At 45.1% G+C, this 14,498-nt stretch overlaps 1 protein-coding gene across 1 annotated transcript in view; it reads right to left on the minus strand.

Moving 5' to 3' along the window:
- Positions 1 to 14,498, minus strand: part of BRINP1 (BMP/retinoic acid inducible neural specific 1) — a 198,869-nt gene that overhangs the window by 141,462 nt on the left and 42,909 nt on the right. Inside the window, exon 2 of the mRNA XM_027550652.1 lies at positions 1,251 to 1,518. Within this exon, the coding sequence (XP_027406453.1) occupies positions 1,251 to 1,468 (218 nt within the window). The 5' untranslated portion in view covers positions 1,469 to 1,518. The remainder of the gene's footprint in view (positions 1 to 1,250; positions 1,519 to 14,498) is intronic.

Raw genomic sequence — 14,498 nt, forward strand, 5'->3', positions numbered from 1 at the left:
TAGGTGAAATCTAAACGCGGGGGCAGATGTAAACGTCCTCTCGCTAAGGCCAACTTTGAAAGCAGATTTGAATATTCAGCACAGAGTCACAGCCATCTGCAGCTGGTGGCAGATTCATGAATCACCCATGACGCATGATGCTCAAAGGAGACGTGCCCACGCTCATGTCAAATACACAGTGGACACAAGGCCTGAGTTCAGGGCTTCCCAGCTGCAGGTAAGCATCTTTCCTCCACCACACACGCGTCCTCGGTCTCCTGCTTGAAGTGGCCCAGAAGTGTTAGACCCTGCCTTTCTTCCTTAATCTTAAAGACTCCAGCTCTAGAGAGTTCTCTGCACTCTTCAATTTATTTCAGTCCACCACATTTTTTTGTGTGCTTATGATACAAGGCAGAAAAAAAAAAAAAATCACTCTGGGGATCCAGAAATGAATTATATGTAAGTCCTGGCCTCATGAAGTTTCCAGTTAGGTGAGAAAGAAATACAAGAATGCACTCCAACTCCAAATGGTTGACAACTAAAGAGGCATAAGCATAGAGAGCTATGGAAACATCAAAGAAAGACTGCTCAAGTGGAATGCGGAGCGTCTATACGATGGTTTCAAAGAAGAAGAACTTTGGGCTAAGTCCTTTGGGAATGAGTAGGATTCCAACAGGCCAAAGACCAGTTCAGACTTGCTCAAGAAAGAGTTATTCACTGAGTGTCCCTATTTGTTTCCAAATGTATGAATATGTTTGGGTAAGATATCTGGTATATTACTAGTATCTGTAAAACACCGCAGCCTACGCCTGATGTAACTGACTAAAATTACCATCTGTGACTATGGAGACACACAAACTAGGGCTTGAACCCTAGTCCTACCACTCACTGTGTGACTTTGGAGAAGTGATTTCACCCAGTGAAAGCCCAGGTACCCCTTCTATATAAGGTGGAGAAGATACACAGGTGGTCTCTCTGATGGTGCTGTAAGGTTTAAATGAGAGGATGCCTACCAAGTGCTAAGCACTAGGCCCAGCACACATGCAGTACTCAAAAATATACTACTCTTACTCGTCCCTGACAATCCCTTGCACATTGTAATAAAACAGATAAATGAATAAATAGAAAAATAAATAAATTAATACACAATGAGCAAGTATTTAGCAGTCTTGGCCCAGATACTCCTCCACACCACAAGGCCCATGCCAAAGCATAACCCCCCAAAGCGCTCAATGAAAGAAAGGCAAGGGTGAGCTCAGCCCAGCTCTTACCTGTATATTTTATATCTGGTTGTAAATCCTTGACGGTGTCTTTCCACAAAGGACAGGTAGCTCCTGGAGTGGTGGAAAGGCCCCCTGTCTGAAATAAGCCAATCAAATTCCTTGGAGACATGTTGGTCTGTTGCAGCTGGTTCCTGGTGGGAGGGCTGCACTGAGATTCGGCCCCATACAAACAGGAAGTAGAGGAGCTCAACAAACCTCCAGTTCATGCTTTTCTGCCGGCCTTTTTCCTCTCATTCTTGCTCCATTCTGTGGAGTCCTGTGAAGAAAGGAATAGAAAAGAGAAAGAAAGAGGAAGAGAGAGGGAGAGGAAAGGTGGGGAGGGGAAGCAAAAAGATACAGACAAGAGAGAGAGAGACAAAGGAAAAGATTTTTTAATGCTTTTAACATACTTTCATCATAATACTTCACATCGGAAGACTGGGTCAGGGTTTATGAAGATCAGTGCAGTTTCTGCTTAAGAGTGTGGCATCTACGGACATCTGGGCTCGCACTCCTGATTTGCTGTTCACATGTGGTGTGGACATGTACGAACATGTACAAACTGCTTAGCCTCTTAGATATGCAGTTTCCTCATCTGTAAAATGGAGGCCGGGCTTAAGCATCTGTAACTTGGCACCTGGCACATCGAAGGTATTCAAGGTGTATGGGTTGACAGCAAGAGTGAAATGAAAAACTGCAGAAAGAGTTTCCTCCAGCCAGGAGGGGACTTGGAGATGGAACTTCAGTATCTGCCCCGCCCGCTGTCTTCACAAACAGCCTGAATCTCATAGCAGGGACTCAGTAAGCGGGAACACATTTCTCTCCTCTCCCACAGACATGCACCCAGTGAACACATGCTTTGCTTTCGCATCATCAGTTGACGGACTGCACAAAGTCTTGGGATGCATCATGATCACGGCTATCCAGGATGGATACCTTACACATGGAGAGTTTATAGAGCTCATCAGAATCCCTTCTACAGTGCTCAGTGGAATGTCTCCTTCACCCCAAAGAAGCATAGCCAGAGAATCCACCTGTCAGTGTCTCTGAGCGTCAAGGTTATCTTGTGTTCAGAAGGGGAACAAAAGGCCAAGGAACTAGTGGGGTCTTGCCACCTCTTTTTTGGGTGGTAGCACAGGCTGGAAGAAGCACAAGCTGGAATCAAGACTGCCAGGAGAAATATCAATAACCTCAGATATGCAGATGACACCACCCTTATGGCAGAAAGTGAAGAACTAAAAAGCCTCTTTATGAAGGTGAAAGAGGAGAGTGAAAATTTGGCTTAAAACTCAACATTCAGAAAACAAAGATCATGGCATCTGGTCCCATCACTTCATGGGAAATAGATGGGGAAACAGTGGAAACAGTGTCAGACTTTATTTTTTGGGGCTCCAAAATCACTGCAGATGGTGACTGCAGCCATGAAATTAAAAGACGCTTACTCCTTGAAAGGAAAGTTATGACCAACCTAGATAGCATATTCAAAAGCAGATACATTACTTTGCCAACAAAGGTCCATCTAGTCAAGGCTATGGTTTTTCCAGTGGTCATGTATGGATATGAGAGTTGGACTGTGAAGAAGGCTGAGTGCCGAAGAATTGATGCTTTTGAACTGTGGTGTTGGAGAAGACTCTTGAGAGTCCCTTGGCCTGCAAGGAGATCCAACCAGTCCATTCTAAAGGAGATCAGCCCTGGGTGTTCTTTGGAAGGAATGATGCTAAAGCTGAAACTCCAGTACTTAGGGCACCTCATGAGAAGAGTTAACTCATTAGAAAAGACTCTGATGCTGGGAGGGATTGGGGGCAGGAGGAGAAGGGGACAACAGAAGATGAGATGGCTGGATGGCATCACTTACTTGATGGATGTGAGTCTGAGTGAACTCTGGGTGTTGGTGATGGACAGGGAGGCCTGGCGTGCTGAGATTCATGGGGTCGCAAAGAGTCGGACACGACTGAGTGACTGAACTGAACTGAGCACAGCACAGGGGCACCATGTTGGAGAAATGCTTAAGGGAGGACTTAGGTAGGGGCTCCTTGTAGGGAGAAAGGAAGAGGAACCACTAGACCATGCCTGGACTTGGGCAAATTTACGAGTTTTGTTTTTATGGTCACATCACCATTCTACCTGCTGGCTTGACATTATGCTGTCTGTGTCCTTCACCCCACTTATCCTAGAAGAGCTCATCTTACTCTACACTGAAAGGCAGCTTGGAGTGCAGGTTCTGCCAGTTATAAACAGTGTATATTCAGGCAAGTGCCTTCACTTCTCTGAGCCTCAGTGTCTCAGTCTATAAAATGTAGTCAGCAATAGCACTTGTATCCAGAACTAGCGTGAAAATGAAATGACGCCATTTACGTCAAGTGCCCCATGCAGCGCCTGACTTTTTTTAGAAAGTGCTCAACAAATGGCATCAGTGATGACGAAGACACGGGTGATGATAAACACTAATGTTGACTATGTCCGGCTACCCCCTGCTGGAGCATCTTTGCTCCCGTGGCCTCCCCTGCCACGTCAAGTCCTATTTATTCTTTACTACCCAGCTGAGGCCAGGTCCTCAAGGGTCATTCCTTTTTCTATCCCTCTCAAAAGCTGTTAGCTGTTCCTTTCCTTCAGCTCCTGTTGTTCACTTATATAACAGTATGTTAGTATTTACTATCTTTTATTGTACTGATTTGTCTCTGTGTCCATCGTCTTGCTCATGGGGTTGCGAGTCTTTAACCAGCAAGAATCTTTAAAAGACTGTTTCTACACAAGGCTGGCTGTGGGACTCTGGACAGTCACAGCCTCTATCTAGATCTCAGATTTTTATGTCTACCATTTAAAAACCTTGCCAGGACAAAACCATTTTATCGAGTGGAAAACCATGTAAAAACATGAAGAAATAGGATCCCTTCTTGGTCTACTCTTCCAGCTGAAAATGGGAAGAAAGTCAAGCTAAGAAAGAGAGAAAAGCAAAAGGAGAAAGATGTGAATTTCCGATCCAATTGGCTACGACCCTCTATAGTCTGATTGCGCCATTCTATTATGAGTAGCTACAGAAGTCTACTTGGCATCACAGGCCCCAGCTGTCAGGGGCAAAGGAGAGAGGCCTGTGAGCAGATGAGTGGGCTGGCAGAAGCTGTGGCCGCAAGTTTTGTTCAGAACCTAAAACAAAGCCGTCCATGTGGAGTGCAGAACTATAACGGCTCCAGCTGCCAAAACTGTCTGCTGGAGCCCACCTGAGTGGCAAGCAGGGGGTGGAGGTGATTGTTCAGAAATCCCGGCAGGGAGCTACAACACGCTGAAATCACAGCATGTCACCCATCCAGCGCTTCTGCATGGCTTCTGTTGTGAATGGGTGCGGGGTGGGCACCAATGAGAATGCCTGGCTGTTAGACTGTTTGCAAGGAAACAAGATTCAGAACATTGCAGCTTTTAAAAGTGAAACAAGGCTAGACAAGGAAATAGCAGCATGTGTATATGTGTGTGCGTGTGTGTGCAAGACCTCAGCCCCAAGTCCTAGAATTTACAGAAATTGGGATGATCTAATCCAATGCTTCCCTTCTGGCAGCCTTTTGTCCCATAGGGGACATCTTCGATTGTCACAACGGAGGGGATACTCCTGGTGCCTGGCAGGTAAAAGCCAGGGGCTGATAAACATCCTACAGCCCCTCCCGCCACCACAAAGAAAACCACACCGAAAATGTCAGCAGTGCAGATGTTGATAGATCCTGCTCTAGCCCAACTCCTTACAAGATCACCACTGAGTGGCTGACTGGGCCAGACTCCTGTCTTCCGGCTCCTGGTTTTCACGCTGCCACGTTGTCTTGGCAGGATGGTGAGCCGAGACCATTCAGTAGCTGTCTGAACCTTCTTTGTAGGTGGGGACTATGGTACAATCTACATCTCCGCAAGCACAGGTGAGTGCTTTGTAGAAGAAGTCTGAGTATCTTTCTGTTGACTCAGAAAAATCACGATAATTCACAGAACTCTAAAAATGATAACGAAAGTTTCTAGAAGGTGCATTTGAATAGAAATGGACGTTTTATTAGCTAAGGGCAAGATTAGTATGTGTGCTACTTAAATATTGTCTTATCATGACAGACTCATGACAGACACAGTGATTCTTATTCTGTAAATAAGCCCGAATTAGCATCAACTGTATTAGAGACTTGGGTTAATATAAGGGCCCCAAGTTTGATATTTATGGAGCATCTATTGTGTACTTGGATCTAAAAAAAAAAATGTCTGTTATCTTGGCAGTAGCTAAAGCATTCAGTACAGACTAGAGGTTAACAAAGGTTTCTTCCTTGAGATGGATGTTGTTGTTGTCCTTCAGTTAGTAAGCTGTGTCCAACTCTGTGACCTCATGGACTGTAGCATGCCAAGTTCCTCTGTTCCTCTCTGTCTTCAGAAGTTTGCCCAAGTCCATGTCCACTGAGTTGGAAATGCTATCTAACCATCTCATCCTCTGCTACCCTCTTCTCCTTTTGCCTTCAATCTTTCCCAGAATCAGAGTCTTTTCCAATGAGTCAGCTCTTCACATCAGGTGGCCAAAGTATTGGAAATTCAGTTTTACCAACAGTCCTTCCAATGAATGTTCAGGGTTGAATTCCTTTAGGAATGACTGGTTTGATCTCTTTGCAGTCCAAGTGATTCTCAAGAGATGGGTACAGCTCTCCCATTAACAAATGAGCTCCTTGGGACTTGGAGACATTAAATAGCTTTAATAAGCTCACAAGTTCTGTTTTTCAGGAATCTAACTCATGTATTAATATATCTGATTACAAGTATGTGCAGTTTCCAATATATCCCTACCCTCCCCAGATCAGATCAGATCAAATCAGATCAGTCGCTCAGTCGTTTCCAACTCTTTGCGACCCCATGAATCTCAGCATGCCAGGCCTCCCTGTCCATCACCAACTCCCGGAGTTCACTCAGACTCACATCCATCGAGTAAGTGATGCCATCCAGCCATCTCATCCTCTGTCGTCCCCTTCTCCTCTTGCCCCCAATCCCTCCCAGCATCAGAGTCTTTTCCAATGAGTCAACTCTTCCCATGAGGTGCCCAAAGTACTGGAGTTTCAGCTTTAGCATCAGTCCTTCCAAAGAAATCCCAGGGCTGATCTCCTTCAGAATGGACTGGTTGGATCTCCTTGCAGGCCAAGGGACTCTCAAGAGTCTTCTCCAACACCACAGTTCAAAAGCATCAATTCTTCGGCACTCAGCCTTCTTCACAGTCCAACTCTCACATCCATACATGACCACTGGAAAAACCATAGCCTTGACTAGATGGACCTTTGTTGGCAAAGTAATGTCTCTGCTTTTGAATATGCTATCTAGATTGGTCATAACTTTCCTTTTAAGGAGTAAGTGTCTTTTAATTTCATGGCTGCAGTCACCATCTGCAGTGATTTTGGAGCCCAAAAAAATAAAGTCTGACACTGTTTCCACTGTTTCCCCATCTATTTCCCATGAAGTGATGGGACCGGATGCCATGATCTTTGTTTTCTGAATGTTGAGCTTTAAGCCAACTTTTTCACTCTCCACTTTCACTTTCATCAAGAGGCTTTTTAGTTCCTCTTCACTTGCTGCCATAAGGGTGGTGTCATCTGCATATCTGAGGTTATTGATATTTCTCCCAGCAATCTTGATTCCAGCTACCCTCCCCACACACAGGTAAAATCAGATCATGCCCTCTAGAGATTCAAAATAGTCTGCAAAGTCACAAACAGACCTGAAGAATTCTAATATGAAATATGCTATCATCAATACTATAAGCACAGAAAATGTCCAGTGGAAGAGTAGAGGCCAGAGATATTTTCAATCAAGAGATCTGGAAAGAATCCTGAAGGGGAGGTGGTACTTGAGTTGGTTTGTGGCTCAGTTGATAAAGAATCCACCTTCAATGCAGGAGACCTGGGTTTGATCCCTGGGCTGGGAAGATCCCCTAGAGAAGGAAAAGGCTACCCACTCCAGTATTCTGGCCAGGAGAATTCCATGGACTATATAGTCTATGGGGTCACAAAGCAAAGAGTCAGATGTGACTGAGCGACTTTCACTCACTCACTGATGTGAGGTTTTGGTAAGAAGAGATGAGGAAAAGAGAATTCTAGCAGAGCAGGCAACATACAAAAAGTCTCAGAGGTGGGAGAGGGCAGAGTGACGGGGTGTGTGCCCAGGGTAGCATGCAGGGTGGCAGAGGCTTCAGGGAGATTTTAGGGCTGATGGAGGGCCTGCAGTCACCTGTATCTCCCTCTGCATCTCTCATCAAGCAAGGACTGTATTTCATTTTTAAGCTACACACTGAGGGCAAAGCATTGTGGATGTTCAACATATTCATTCATTCATCCATTAACATATTTAGCTGGAAATTAAATAGCAAGCAGAGCTTCTTTAATACTCAGTTGGGAGAAGCAAACAAACAGGCAATGACTGTACACGTGGTGGAGTGGAGAGCTCTGGGGAACACATGTACACCTGTGGGGGATCCATGTTGATGTATGGCAAAACCAATACAATATTGTAAAGTAATTAGCCTCCAATTAAAATAAATAAATTTATATTAAAAATAAAGTAAAATAAAACCATTTGCCCTAAACAAAATAAATAAATAAATAAAAATCACACTCAAAATTAAAAAAAAAAAAAACGAAGGCAGCTAAGATGGGATGGGCAGTGAGGCTACTGCTTTCCATACACGGTGTTGAGGAAAAGCTGCTCGATGAAGTCGTTCTGACCGTGACCTGAAGAAAGTGAAGGAGTGAGGGAGGCAGAACCTCAGGGAAAAGAAAAGTCAGTGGAAGGAAAGGAAAGAGAGGAGGTCAGCAATGGTTTGCAGAGACCAAGTTGTCTTCCAGTCTCCTGTAGGGAGCTTAGAATTTAATTGGGATGCAGGTCAGTTTGAGGAGGCAATCACCTGTTATTAACTGAGCGTTTACTGTGTGCCAGCAACATGTACTCGTTGCATTACACACGTGACCTCATTGCAACACGGTGAGAGGCTGTGATTCCCAGTTTTAATATGGGGAGAGGGAACACTGAGGTCCAAGAGGCGTAAGTAACTGGCCCAACACCACAAAGCTGGCCAGTTGGACAAGCAACCTGCTGTCCAGCTTGGAGGCCACTGACCATGTGCAGCTATCAAGCAGGTAAAATGTGGCTCTTCCAAATCGGGATGTGCTGTAAATATAAATACACACCTACCAGGTCTCAAAGACTTAGAGGAACAGGATGCACAATGACTCACCGATATTTTATAATGGTTATATGTTGAAAGTGAAAGTCACTCAGTTGTGTCCGACTCTTTACGATCCAATGACTATACAGTCCATGGAATTCTCCAGGCCAGAATACCAGAGTGGGTAGCCTGTCCCTTCTCTAGGGGATCTTCAGAACCTAGGGATCAAACCCAGGTCTCCCACATTGCAGACAGATTCTTTACCAGCTGAGCCACCAGGGAAGCCCAGTCATATGTTGAAATAGTACTATTTTGGATGTATAATAGTAAATACAATATATTATTAAAGTTTATTTCACCTCTTTCTTTTTAATTATTTAATGTGGTTGCAAAAATCTTAAAATTACACATATGGATGGTGTTTTATTTTTAATGGACAGGACAGGGCTCAAACAAGCCTTTTCTGCTCTGTGACACTACCTAAGAAGGTCACTCTCATCCATCTGCTTGTTTTTTATCTTTTTTTTATTTGAAGTATACTTGATTTACAATGTTGTGTTAGTTTCAGGTGTACAACAAATTGATTCAGTTAAACACACACACACACACACACACACATATATATGTATGTATGGAGATAAAACCAGTCAATCCTAAAGGAAATCAGGCCTGAATATTCATTGGAAAGACTGATGCTGAAGCTAAAGCTCTAATACTTTGGCCACCTGATGCAAAGAACTGACTCATGGGAAAAGACCCTGATTTGGGGAAAGATTGAAGGCAGGAGGAGAAGGGGATGACAGAGGATGAGATGGTTGGATGGCATCACCGACTCGATGGACACGAGTCTGAGCAAGCTCCAGGAGTTGGTGGTAGACTGGGAAGCCTGGCGTGCTGCAGTCCATGGGGTCACAAAGAGTCAGACGCGACTGAGCGACTGAACCAAACTGAACTGATACACGTATTTTTTCAGGTTGTTTTCCCTTGTTGGTTACTAGAAGATATTGATGATAGTTCCCTGGGCTTTAAGTGGGTCCTTGTTTGTTATCTATTTTATACATAGTAGAGTGATATGCTAATCCCGAACTCCTAATCTATGCTCTCCCCTTCTCCTCTAGGAACCATAAATTCCTTTTCTGTCTGGGGGTCTATTTCTGTTTTATATATAAGTTCACTTGTATCATTTCTTAAAGATTCCTTCTCCTTGTTTTATTAAAATTTGGAGAACTCAGTTCACTCCCCCCATCACTGGTTGAGCACTTGCCCCCTCCCCTCAAAATAAACAAACAGACATTTCGTTTTATTTGAAATAAAAACTCCCCCTGCTCAGAGCCACATCTCTCCATCCTCATGTCCCAGGGACAGCCCCGGGTAGCCCGTCACCATGCAGTTCAGCGCTGCTGTTTCTCCAGCATTCATAAAAGGAACATCCTGCCACGGGGTTGCAGAGCCTGGGAAAGAGAGGCTGGTTCTGTTTTTGAGCTCTGTCCTTGACCTGCCCGTGACCTTCTGCGAGTCACAATCTGGCTGCTGTGAGGCACCAGGGTTGGTGCAGAGCTGCTGATGGGGCTGAAGCTCGCAGGGCCCTCACCTGAGCCCTGCTGTATATAAGCCTGCAGTGTCACTGAGGAACAGCTCACCCCACACAGAGCACGTCCTCTGATCGTGGCTGTGGTAAATTATTTACATCTGAGGAGCACAGGCGCAGGAGGCAGACGGGGGGAGCAGAGCCTTCCAGCAGCACCGTCACCAGCTCCTCCTCTGGAGCTTTCTACAGCAATGGCTGCTGGACAGGGGCCCACACGCGGGGCCAGAGGATAGAAGGGAAGGCCAGCTCCATCCCCCATCCTGGGGGCCCCGAGGCTGATGACCAAATCAGAGATCAGCCACACTGCCTGCCTCCTGAGCCTGGGTCAACCTGAGGAGCTTTCGGATGAGGCATCTCCAGGAGGTACAAACCTTCAAAGCTGGGTGACCTTGAGCACATGAATGAACCCCATCACCTCGGGTTTCCTCACCTGTAAAATCCGGGCAGTAACAGGAGGATGAGTGCCTTGCAGGGTTCAGATAAGAATTAAAGAGGACTTCAAATACAATTATTTTAGTCTAGGTTTGAGCCAAGACCAAGATAATAGCTATTGTATTCTAAAGAGAGTGCATGACCACTATCCAGGACTTATAAAAAAGGTAGCCAAACGCACTTGTGGAGATTCGTAACTTCTCACCCACAGGATGACCCAGAGTGAGGTGCTGGAACCACCAGTGGAGTCGGGGGGAGAACGGCCCCTTACTCACCCCACACAGGTCCAGGGGAGAATCGGGAGAAGCCCTGGACCTCAAGCTTCAGCAAGACCCCACAAAGAACATGACAACTGTCCCAGGAGCTTGGAGGAATATGGCAGATGGGTGTCTGTCTCACACTGCAGAAATCTAAAGACAGAATTCTGCAGGGGGACACTCAAGAGAGGGCTGAAATCTGGTGGCAGAGTAGAGACTGCACGTAGAGCATGTGTCCCCCATCATCGGGAGTGGGCCACATGCAACAGGAGGCCAGCCCCCACAGTGGAGGGAAAGGGCGTGCCAGTGTGAAGGGAAAATGCTGCCTGCCATTATCAGGAAACAAAGGAGGCTCAACCGTCAAGCCACTACAGCCCCCGCCCTCCAACCCATACTGAGAGCCAAGGAAACACTGGAAACACCAGAGACAAACAGGGTGCCCTCGACCAAGCTCTCACCACTGCAGCCACCCCCGACTGTGTACCCAGAGGGACTCAGTATGGGAGCGGAACAGAACACTGGCCCTAGGTAGCGAAGGTGTGTGTAAAAGGGGTGATCTCAATAAGCCCAGACTCTTGCATCTTCCCATGCACAGAGAAGTGTTCAACTCATTAACTTGCAATGTCTGTGTGTTTTTTTTTTAATTAACAGGAATCTTTTGAAGTTCCAACCACCTGACCTCTGTTACAAAAACTCCTATATTTCCTGGCTCCACTCTTATCTCTTTGGAGTGGTCTCTCAGAGCTGAGAGGCTGCAAGGCAGGCTTAAGTCATCATTTTGTACATCAAATAAAATAAAACTCTTGTTTCAAGGTTGCGCTTTTTTTTTTTTTCCAGGTGACATCAGCAAGAGGAAACTGGAATTGCCCTGACATTTATCAAGGGTCCAAGGACTGAGTGGTCAGCAAGCAGCTGAAGAGATGTGCATTTTCCTTCATCAAAAGAATCACCAGTGAGAGATCTCAGGGAAGAAAGAAAGCTCCAAATATTCTCTCACAAACGCTGAAAGTTCAAAAAGTTAGCACCAAACACCTGCTAAGTCCTCAGAGAACTGATGCTAAGCTGTCAAAAAAGTACTAGGCAAGGAAGACTCCTGCAACCTCCTTATCTCTCCATCTTTGACCAAAACCCTCACTGTAAAGAAACTAAGATCAAGGCTGACAAGACGGAGGGCACAAGACAGAATCATGAGTTGGAAGAAGACAGGAGAGACTGGGAGGAAGGCAAAGTTTCCATTTTAAATAAAATTAGATTTATTTGTTGTAATACACTGAAATGGAAACTTCAGTTACTGAACTGAGACTGTATATGAGAAGTAGAACTGAGTAGAAAAAACACTGAACATAATTTGGAAAAATCATGGACCTGCCTTAACTTTCATCCAAATATCAGAGGACACCTAATAAAAGTAAGTTTAAACAGGATGAGACAAGAATTAAGATTTTTTTTGCTTGTTTGTTTCTCCTGATTTTACTCTATGAATCCTGTTTGGCCAAAAGTAAAGATTTCATGTATTAAAACACGTAACTCAATGCTCAACTCAATGTAAAACTCCAATGAACTCCAGTTAGGGAAAAAAAAACAAACAGAACTTCTAGTGATGTGTTTGTTATCTACTTTCAACATCAGTCCAACTATCAGACAGTCACAAATCATCGGTGATACTGGAATGAAGAACGGGAGCCCTACCACATGAAGAAGCTGGGCTCTGTCTTTTCCTTCACTTTCCGTGAATTGGGATGCCCTGGCATTTATCTGTGCCTCGTGATACCAAGTTTAGAATTATGTTGTCTGGGGCTTAACTGGTGGCTCAGAGGGAGAGAACTGGCTTGCTAATGCAAGAGACATGAGTTTGACCTGTGGTCTGAGAAGATTCCACAAGCTGCAGAGCCACAAGTCTTGAGCCCGGGAGCTGCACCTGTGGAAGCCCGCATGCTCCAGAGCCCGAGCTCTGCAGCAAGGATGCCACTGCACTGAGAAGCCCCAGCAGAGCCGAGAAGAGCAGCCCCCGCTCGCCGCAACCAGGCCACCCAGCAACGAGGACCCAGGATGGCGGAAAATAGACACTTTTTTTTTTTTTTAAGCCAGAAACCACTGGAGTAAATGCATAACTTGCATATTTTATATTATTATTTTCAACTGCATAATCTATATCTCTGCTGCTGCTGCTAAGTCGCTTCAGTCATGTCCGACTCTGTGTGACCCCATAGATGGCAGCCCACCAGGCTCCCCCGTCCCTGGGATTCTCCAGGCAAGAACACTGGAGTGGGTTGCCATTTCCTTCTCCAATGCAGGAAAGTGAAAAGTGAAAGTGAAGTCGCGCAGTCGTGTCCAACTCTTTGCGAGCCCATGGACTGCAGCCTACCAGGCTCTTCCGTCCATGGGAGTTTCCAGGCAAGAGTACTGGAGTGGGGTGCCATTGCCTTCTCCGAATCTATATCTCTAGGAAATCCCATAGACTTTTCAAAGTATCCCAAATAAAACCATCATCCCTCTCTCCCATCTCCTCCTCTCATGATCCACAATGAAGTGAAGCAGTCTCCCAAACCAAGTCTGTGAGAAGGCTGAGACTTTTCCTAAATTCCTCCTCACCTGACTCAACCACCTCCGCCACCGAGACCGCCATCGCTGCCATCTCCACGTCCAGTCAGTTTCCTTTTGTTTTATATTCATCCGCTTCTTTTGACAATCCTATCCTTCTGGCTTCTCTGTAGGCCTCGGTGTGATCCTGTACTCCTCCTTCTCATTGCATACTTTAGAAACCCATCCTCTCTTGCTATCTGTCATCTGAACATGGCTCTCTCACTTGGACGGTCCTACCCACCTTCCTACTGGACTTCCTGTTTCGTGTATCTCTTGCACCTCCATCCTAAGCACCACTCTAGTCAGCAGAGTGATCTTCCCATATGCACATATGACTGTGACACGCCCCTAATGTGACAGACTCAACAGTTCCCTGCTGATTGCCTGGCCCCCTAGTCTTGCACTTAATGTCTCCAAGCTGGATCTTCTATACACTCAGTTTTTCTACTTAACTTTTCCACTTCCCACCCTCAAAACACCCTGTTCTCCAGATGCTCTCCCTGACTGCACTGACTGACTACACTATAAATCATCACGTTTCACTACCTTTGCTTATTCTGTTCCTGATTCTTACAATGTCCATTCCCAGTGCCCACTTTGACAATGGGTACTCATGCTTCACCTTACACTTAAATGCCTGAGTAAGGGTGAGTGAATGACTGCTATGCACCTAGTATATGCTGCCGATAGATATTACACCAGATTGTTTCATGTTCTCCATGGCATTAAATCCACAAAATTATCCTATGAGATAGATAACATTATTTCTATTGTGCAGATGATAAAATGCTGACTCTTCCTAAAACAAATACAGTTATTTTTGCATTGCCAAATTATTTAAAAAGGCAGAATTTAACTTCAACTTATGGAGTACATCACAGTTGTATATTGTCATCCTGCTTATTTAAGTTATATGCAGAGTACATCATACTGAGCTGTATACTCAGAATCCAGTACACATGCTGAGCTGGATGAATCACAAGCTGGAATCAAGATTGCCAAGAGAAATATCAAGAATCTCAGATATGCAGATGATACCACTCTAATGGCAGAAAGTGAAGAGCCTCTTAATAAGGGAGGAAGAAGAGAATGAAAAAGTTGGTTTAAAACTCAACATTTAAGAAATAAAGATCATGGCATCCGGTCCCATCACTTCATGGCAAATAGACGTGAAAAAGTGGAAACAGTGACAGATTCTATTTTTCTTGGTCTCCAAAATCACTGCAGACAATGACTGC

The sequence above is a fragment of the Bos indicus x Bos taurus genome, chromosome 8 (genome assembly GCF_003369695.1).
Source record: "Bos indicus x Bos taurus breed Angus x Brahman F1 hybrid chromosome 8, Bos_hybrid_MaternalHap_v2.0, whole genome shotgun sequence".
Lineage (NCBI taxonomy): Eukaryota > Metazoa > Chordata > Mammalia > Artiodactyla > Bovidae > Bos > Bos indicus x Bos taurus.